Below are 9,304 nucleotides of genomic sequence, written 5' to 3'. Positions count from 1 at the left end.
TATTTACCCAAAAGATACAGACATAGTGAAAAGAAGGGCCATCTGTACTCCAGTGTTCATAGCAGCAATGGCAACAGTTGCCAAACCGTGGAGAGAGCCAACCTTCAACAGACAAATGAATAAAGAAGATATGGTCCATATATACGATGGAATATTATGCCTCCATCAGAAAGCATGAATACCCAACTTTTGTATCAACATGAACAGGACTAGAGGAGATTATGCTGAGTGAAATAAGTCAAGCAGAGAAAGTAAGTCATCATATGGTCTCACGTACTTGCGGAGCATAGGGAATACCATGGAGGACATTGGAAGAAGGAGAGGAGAAGGTAGTTGGGGGAAATCAGAGGGGGAGACGAACCATGAGAGACTGTGGACTCTGAGAAACAGACTGAGGGTTTTGGAGGGAAGGGGGATGGGAGGCTGGGTGAGCCTGGTGGTGGGTATTAAGGAGGGCATGTATTGCATGGAACTGGGTGTGATGCATAAACAATGAATCTTGGAACACTGAAAAAATAAAATAGTTTAAATTAAAAAGAAAAGTCACACACACACAAATAAATAAATTCTGAAGGAAATCCACAATCAACATGTCCTATCTATGACTGAAAGATTGGTGCTACTATTTTTTTTTTAAAAAGATTTTATTTATTTATTTTTCAGAGGGAGAAAGAGAGAGCACAAGCAGGGGGAGTGGCCGGCAGAGGGAAAAGCAGGCTCCGCCCCCAAACAAGGAGCCTGATGCAGGACTTGATCCCAGGACTCTGGGATCATGACCTGAGCTCAAGGCAGACTCTTTAACTGACTGAACCACCCAGGCATCCGCTGGTGCTACTTTGTAATTAAATGAGAATAAGTAGACGAGTAATCTATGAGGAAGCTGAATTTGACTGGGACATGTTTGAATTTCTGTTGTGGTCCCCCACCCTTGGTTAGCAGAGAGGCTAAAAAGAAGTTACCCAGTGTTCAAGAGAGGAGAGCTAGGTTTTCCCAGAAAATGTGGACAGAAGTTTCTTTGTGTGGTATTTTCTATTTTTCTCTCCAGGTCTACTGACCATCTTTCTTCACCCACTGACTATACTGGAGGCTACTTTGCCCTCTGTCTTTTAGTGGGTTTGACAGTAAGAGGCACCTGTGGTATGTGGAGAGCAGGAGGGGGTAAGGTCAGGATATTTATTCACTTGATTTCCTTCCTGTGAGGTTGCTGTGGGTTTTCTGTGTCCATCTACCTATGACCATAGCTCCTGTTGGAAAGTCCGTCCTCTCTCCAGACTAAGACAGATTCTTCCTCCTCTTGCCCTTTCAGCGATATGGTAGTAACAGCTCCCTGTTGTTGCTAGACCGGCAGCTGGTTTTCTTACACTCTGCCCCTCTTTGTAAATAATCTATATATTAGACTTTCCTCTGTTACCATGTTTGATGTGTCATCTTTTTCTTCATGGGTCTGGACTATTATACTTTATTTTATCCTTTAAATAAATACTAAATAAACACTATGTTTATTTAGTATTTATTTTATTCATAATAATAAAATACTCTATTTTATCCTTTGATGACAAAGAACAGAAGCTCATACACACTAGTTCAAGTACAAAGTAAATTTACTGAAAGGACACAGGAGAGGTAAGGGATATACACCAAATCATCTGGAAAGCCAGTTTCCAAAACCATTTCTTCAGTCTCTGGTAGCACTATGCCTTTTCTTATCTCTGATTTTTCTGCAAATCTGCTTGTTTCTGCTGCTTTCTACATATTGGCATTTTCTCTCTGTTTCATGGATTATTACTTTTTAAAAATTTGTTTGGCCATGGTAGGAACTCTGGCTTTGATCCTACTTAACATTTTATTTTATTTATTTTTTTTTAAATTTCAGCATAACAGTATTCATTGTTTTTTCACCACACCCAGTGCTCCATGCAATCTGTGCCCTCCCTAATACCCACCACCTGGTTCCCCCACCCTCCCACCCCGCCCCTTCAAAACCCTCAGGTTGTTTTTCAGAGTCCATAGTCTCTCATGGTTCACCTCCCCTTCCAATTTCCCTCAACTCCCTTCTCCTCTCCATCTACCCTTGTCCTCTATATTATTTGTTATGCTCCACCAATAAGTGAAATCATATGATACTTGACTTTCTCTGTTTGACTTATTTCACTCAGCATAATCTCTTCCAGTCCTGTCCATGTTGCTACAAAAGTTGGGTATTTGTTCTTTCTGATGGAGGCATAATACTCCATAGTGTATATGGACCATATCTTCCTTATCCATTCATCCGTTGAAGGGCATCTTGGTTCTTTCCACAGTTTGGCGACCGTGGCCATTGCTGCTATAAACATTGGGGTACAGATGGCCCTTCTTTTCACTACATCTGTATCTTTGGGGTAAATACCCAGCAGTGCAATTGCAGGGTCATAGGGAAGATCTATTTTTAATTTCCTGAGGAATCTCCACACTGTTCTCCAAAGTGGCTGCACCAGTTTGCATTCAAATCAAAACCACATTGAGATACCACCTTACACCAGTTAGAATGGCCAAAATTAGCAGGACAGGAAACAACGTGTGTTGGAGAGGATGTGGAGAAAGGGGAACCCTCCTACTTAACATTTTAGTCAGGGAGTCCCTACCATTTAACTGTTTCTCAGTGTCCTATTTCCTGTATTCCAAGAAAGAGAATCAGAGAGGCCCATTTTGAGTTATGTCCATTTATGGTCCTTTCAGGTGTGGTGGAGGACAGAGGTACACAAGACTGTTCTTTCCAGTGGATGTGAACTTTCTTTCCTCCAAGGAAAGTGTGTGGCTGGAGACCATTGCTAGCATCTCTACACAGTACAGTGAGTCAGTCTTGTGAACAGTATCTGATTAAAATTCCAGGTGAGAGAGTTGGCTAATTTAGTCCTTAAGTCATTTGGAAAGGCAATTTATCTGTTTCATTCCTTAAAAATTTCAGTAGAAAGACATTCAATAATTCTAGAAACCTTGGAAGAAAGCTCTTCCAATGATTTTTTTTACCCCTTATATCTAACCTGCTGTGGACTTTGTTCATTTATTTCTAATTTCCTGCCTTTAATGGTAACCAATGCACTATTCAGCGTGACCCTAATGGAATCCTTATGGTGGCTATGATTGAAAGTAATTAATGAGATATAGAGACAATCCTGATCTTTCTTTAAGATAAACATTATATCTTTGCCACCACAGCTGCTGCTGTGACCAAGATGGCTGAGAGACCCACTGCCTATCTCAAGGATGCCTGGGCCAGGGAGCCGGTGCTGTTCGCATTCTTCACCACTGGGGTGGTGGGGGCTCACTATAATTCTGCCCTCCTCTGCCCTCCTCATGGCACCAAATATGCCATGATGATCAACCAGGCCACAGCCTATAACCAACCAGTGCCCCTCCAAGATGATGGGAACATGCCCCACATGCCCAGCCACTCCCAGGACCTCCAGGGCCCAAGATTGGAGTGGCTAAAGAAATTGTGAGCACTTCTGGTGACATGGAGGAGGCTTCCTCCCCTGTGGCCAATAACATATGAAAAGTGACTCCAGGAAAAAAGAAAAGGGTAAACATTATATCGTACTTGGGAGTGAGCCTGTATTAAAATCAGGTTTTCAGTCCCCACTTAAATATGAGCAGAAAGCCAAATATTACAAAACACCTGAGGTAAGCCTCTAACATTTGAGAGAAGAAGAGAGAGGTAGGGAGAGAAAGAGCAAAGGAAACATAAAGAAAGCAACCTGGAAGAAACAGAGATTAAACAGGAGAAGGAAATTTTAAAAATTAAGGCATATCATTAATATGGGGAGATAAGAGAAGGCATGACCTGCATGAAGTAAGAAAGGAATATCATTTATACATGACATAAGAAAGAATACTATTTAAAAATGAATATTCAGCAGATAAAAAATAGACTCTTAAAATTCAAAAATATAATAACAAAAATGAAAAACTCGGTACAAAGGTGGAAGATAAGATTGAGTAAATCTCCCTGAAATAAAGATAGAAGGAGATGGAAAATAGAGGATGAGATATTAATAAAAATGATTTTTTAAAAAGATTTTTATTTATTTATTTGACAGACAGATATCATAAGTAGAGAGAGAGGAAGGGAAGCAGGCTCCCCGCTGAGCAGAGTGCCCGACGCGGGGCTCGATCACAGGACCCTGGGATCATGACCCGAGCTGAAGGCAGAGGCTTTAACCCACTGAGCCACCCAGGCGCCCCATTAATAAAAATGATTTTTAAGAACAGTTTGAGAGGTCCAACATCTGAATAATGAAATTCCCTGAAGAAGGGAATAGAGAAGATGGAGGGGAGAAATTCATCAACCAAAATATTCAAGAAAAGTTTTTCTGAAGGACATAAGCTTCCAGACTGGAAGCCTTCATTAAGAACCCCCAAAATGGATGAAAATAGACCCACATCAAGGGCTCTTCATTATAAGATTTCAGAATACTGATGACAAAGAAGATCCTACAAGCTTTCAGAAAGACAACAAGTAAGTCACATAAAGGATTGGGATCAGAATGGCTTTTGACTTCTCAAAGGCAAAATTAAGATGTAGAGAACCCTAGAGCAATATGCTTTCAAATTATTGTCAAGCCAGAATTTGATACACAATCAAAGGATCAGTTGGATATGTGATGGGGTGGGGAGGAAATCTTCAGATGTACTAATTCTCAAAACTATTTCCTTCGCACATACCTTTTTTTAGGAAGTGACTGGTAGACGAAAATAAAGGTGTAAACTAAGAGAGAGCTAGATATGAGGTATAGGAAGCTGGGAGCAAAAGGATTCTTCAGAAGGACAGTGAAGGGAGACACCAGGAAGACAATGAGTGTTTCAGGCATAGAGGTATGGAACAGATTAGAAAGTTCCTGAACACACTTCTTTAGGAAGATGACATTAATAGACTGTCCCATGTGTTGGAAGTCTTGAGAAGAGATTTAGATAACTGTTAAAGATAGGTATTAAATTAATGAGAAGTACATAGAAAATGAAGCAAATAAAGACAGTAAGGCAATCATTAATTCCAGGGAAAATAAAAAGTTGCACAGAGAAGGAAAAATAATCAGAGTTATTACATGTGAATAGCATTTATATAGTAATAATACTATGAACTCCAAATATTGGTCTATCTAAAATTATAAAATTATAATTATTTTGGGAAGAGGAAAAGATGGGAAAGTTGCATGAGTACAGTGAGATGGAGAAAAGAAAAAGAATAAAATCTTTAAATTTTATAGTGGGAGGTACATAAAGAATGCATAAGACTGGAAGAAAAAAACAACTGAGAAGTAGATTTACAAAATTTATTTAAAGACTTAGAGACCAATTTCATTTAATTGGTGTAAAGTCATGAAAGTAATTACTTCATGAAAGGGGGATATGAAGCTGAGGGAGATAAGAAACTACCATATTTTTGTAATAAACCTTGTAGAATTATTTGACTATTAACTTTAAACATGCATGTTTATCTGATTAAAAAATTATTTAAAAAACCAATAAAAAGAAAATTAATTAAATAATTAAAAATACACACACACCCCAGATAGCCATTGGTAAGCAATTGGAATTGGTGAACAAAGCAAATGCATCCTGGTTTGGGCAACATGAAAATCATGAGGGCAGGAAAATCATTTTTATGAATATTATTAGAGCATTGCATATTTTGAAGAAATGGGTTGTGGAGTTGGACTCATTAGCATTGACACCCATCACCGCAAGGTGTGTGGGACACAAGCTTCACCTTGATCTTTTCATTGTGGGCATCAAGGTGACAGGCCAGGGCAAAAGGCAAGGGACTGTCATTCTAGCTAAGAAGGCAAAGACTTCAGGTATAGACAGATAAGAGGTCAATTTCAGGGTGATCAGCCCAGACAAGTATTAGAGATCTAGGCAGGTAGAATCCAAAGGCTGGGTTGTCAGAGATAGCAAGGGGGTAACAGAGGGCAGATCTCAACTCTGCTTAGTCCTAAAGGGAGGGGATTTGGCTTTGCAGACTATTTCATATTGCTTGCTCAGCACAGGTGTAGTTTGGAGCCCAAAACAGCTGGAAGCCTATAGGTAGAGCCCTTGTTTGTTCGCTCTCTGCTCTTCCTCTGTTTGACAGCTGAATTCCTTTGCCTTTCTCTGTACGTGTCACTTTTAGCTGCGTGCTTAGCCCTGCTCAGGAACCTGGGCCCAGTCCTCCATCAGCAGCTGCCAAACTTTGTATAATCATCTGCAGTCATCCTCTGATGTTGGCAGGATAACTGAGTTCTGTTTTTTAACCTCGATTTTCCAACAACCGATCCTTTGCCCTGAGCTCCGGTCACCCCTGACTATTCCGAAGCCTGATCTCCTAAAGGCAGTCACATGGTAAACGTGCACACCACTTGGAGATCTTTTGTTCCCAGTGAGACAGAAAATCTGTGCCACAGACCCTACTTTCACCTCTGGCCAAGGTGCTGTTTGTATCTCATCTTCTTTTTCTTAGTATAGACGAAGCTTTTGTACCCCAGGTCTTTGCCGGTCTTTTAGTTCAATAAGGCCCCAAGTCTTGGCCTTATTCTCATGCTAGGAATTTATTGAGCATTTACAGTCAACCTATCTGAAATCTCCCAAACATACTTTGCATGGTTTTCATGGATTACCGACACCATTTTCTGGAGGAAGAAACTATATTTTAATGATAGAAGGGGGCTTGTCCATGGTCAAAGTAAGATAGCAGGGCAGGAATTCAAACACAGGTCATATGGCTCCAGCTCTGGGCTGGGATTACAAGGCTCATTGCCTCCTGCAGTCTTTGTTTGAGCTCTAGGATCTACTTATATTCCCAGGCCTGGCCTTATCTGACTCAACTTACCCTGCTTCCAAACCCCGGATCTGGTAGCAGGTGAATCTTACTTCTGCCCAACGTGGAGGCCAACGTGCCAGGTTGTCTTCACAGAATTCGCTACCATGAAGTTCCTAGGTGATTCTCTTAGTTCCCCTCATAGTCTCATGCCCCAGGGAAGTTCCCTAGTTCTTAAAAATGTGGTTCCCAGACCTGGCATCCTGGTCAGGGGGTGTCTGATGGGGTCAAGTCATCGCTTGGGCTATTGTTGAATGTGCTTCAATCAGATGTGTTCAGGAAAAAGAAGAGCAGGAATATGTGTTTCTTTTTCTTTTTCTTTTTAGAAAGATCTTATTTATTTATTTGAGAGAGAGAGAGTGAGTGAAAGAGGCAAGAGCACAAACCTGGGGAGGGATGGAAGCAGAAGGAGAGGCAGGTTCTCTGCTGAGCAGGGAGCCCAGTGCGGGACTTGATCCCAGGACCCTGGGGTCATGACCCGAGCCGAAGGCAGAGGCTTTAACCCACTGAGCCACCCAGGCACCCCTCTGAAGGCTATTTATAAAGCTGATCTAAACAATTAATAATCACTCACTTACTTTTTTTTTTTTAAAGAGTTTATTTATTCATTTGACAGACAGAGATCACAAGTAGGCAGAGAGGCAGGCAGAGAGAGAGAGGGAAGCAGGCTCTCCGCTGAGCAGAGAACCCAACACGGGACTTGATCCCAGGACCCTGGGGTCATGACCTGAGCTGAAGGCAGACGTCCAACCGACTGAGCTACCCAGGCACCCCAGAAAGTTGTGTTTTTATCTTGGATTGCTACGCCACCCACCTAGTGGGTTCCTTACCATCCATGTCAGGAAATAGGAAACAGGGAATAGGAAATAGAGGGAAAAATGTGAAAATCACTTTGTTTGACACCTGACCTTATACCATGGAGTATTGAAAAAACTGTCTTAGAGGCCTGTAATGAAGAAGTTGGAGCGAAATAAAAAATCATATGAGAGAGGCTGCAGGTCAAGACAGATAGGAAAGAATCTAATGTCAGTGTTCTTGAGAGCCAAAGAAGGCTAGATTCACACACGGACTTTTTGGTGTTAAATGTGCCAGGTCTCTCTTTGTTACAACTTACTTTATTTCCAGCTCCTCCCCCCGCGCCAGCTGTGGACTGCTTGACATGCCCTTATGATAAAACAGTGGTGATCGCAGCACTTTCCAGAAGGTGTGAACCTGGACCTGGACTGAGGCGGAAAGCCGTGACTTGCCTTGCTCTTACAACAATATAAGGCAGTTGTAGTGCTCGCTTCGGCAGCACATATACTAAGGCAGTTGTAAAATTTAATACTTTTTTTCCTTTTACATAGTTCACTACCTACTCACTAATCTCCTTGGCATTTGGCTTCTGTCAGTTCCTCCCATTGGCTAGTTTGCCTACATGTTTTGGGGGTGTTTGTCCCCTGCTCCACATCTGGAGGAACACACCTGCTCAGTCCTGGTCCCCAGTTAAGTCAGGGCTTTTCCGAGCTTTTGAACAGCGAGCCTGCTGACACCGTCTGAGTGCCTCTCTGAGCAGGGATTCCATGATTGATGATGGGAGAGAGTAAATAAATTTCAGTAAGTACACACAAGAGTGGATCAGGACAGTAAGTGCTTACTATGTGCAATCAATGGGCATTATTTTAAAGGAGATTAAAATTTCCTGGACTTAATCCTCCCGCTAGAATTGCGTTGGTGGCAGCCGATGAGTTACTGTTTTCTCCAGGAAGGGAGTGAGAAGAGCATCTGTGCCTTTTGAGTAAAATCCTGTAGTAAAATAAGCAGTTTAGAAATCTGTTCCGTTTGGAACTCAGTTCTCCAAGAAAATATGTGTTTGTAGTGTACTAAGTCGAAGAAGATGATTCTGGGCAGCAAATGTCTGCAGATTGGAAGTGATGCCGAGCTTTATCTCTTCCCACAACATTCTTGGGAATCATGTGGCTCCTCTATTTTACAACATATATGGTAGAATCAGATGTTTGGTGGAGGCTGGCACGGGCCTTTGAGCCTGCCCAGTACTCTTGAGCGTACTTTGCTTTCCAACAGCGAGCTGCACTGATGGAATATGGTGTCTTGGCTGCAACTTGAAGCCTAACTTTTTTCTAAACATGATGATTTATTTTCAGAAGCTGGGAAGACTGTCACTTAAAATGTAAAATAGTGTCTATCTCCTAAGAGGTGAAAGCTTAAACTTGCCTTTGGGACTTCTGTTCTATAAAAAAACTTAGGTATCCACCCATTTTTTTGGGAGGGGGAACTGTAAATTCAAGATTTTTCCTGACAGTAAATATTTAAATATTATTAATGAAAATTACATGTATATTTTAGCCAAGTAAAGATTTCGAGACATCTTTATTTTTTTATGGGAAAAATTTTCTCTATTTTGATTTAAACTGCCCTCTGCCTTGTATCAGGGTTTGGTCAACTATGGCCTGTGGCACAGTTCTGGCCTGC

The 9,304-nt window shown here is 41.4% G+C and overlaps 1 protein-coding gene across 1 annotated transcript; it reads left to right on the top strand.

The window, feature by feature from the left end:
* Window positions 1-3,212: 3,212 nt before the first annotated feature.
* Window positions 3,213-3,479, top strand: LOC308346355 (NADH dehydrogenase [ubiquinone] 1 alpha subcomplex subunit 3-like; the record flags this gene model as incomplete). Its single annotated transcript, XM_080809212.1, is given in 3 exon segments — window positions 3,213-3,293; window positions 3,295-3,318; window positions 3,321-3,479. Coding segments are annotated over 3 exon segments (264 nt in total).
* Between the last annotated feature and the right edge of the window lie 5,825 nt (window positions 3,480-9,304).

This window comes from Martes martes (genome assembly GCF_963455335.1).
Source record: "Martes martes genome assembly, chromosome: 7".
Taxonomy (NCBI): Eukaryota; Metazoa; Chordata; class Mammalia; order Carnivora; family Mustelidae; genus Martes; species Martes martes.
The sequence above is the reverse complement of the archived record's forward strand: the minus strand, read 5'-3'. Positions and strand labels throughout refer to the sequence as shown.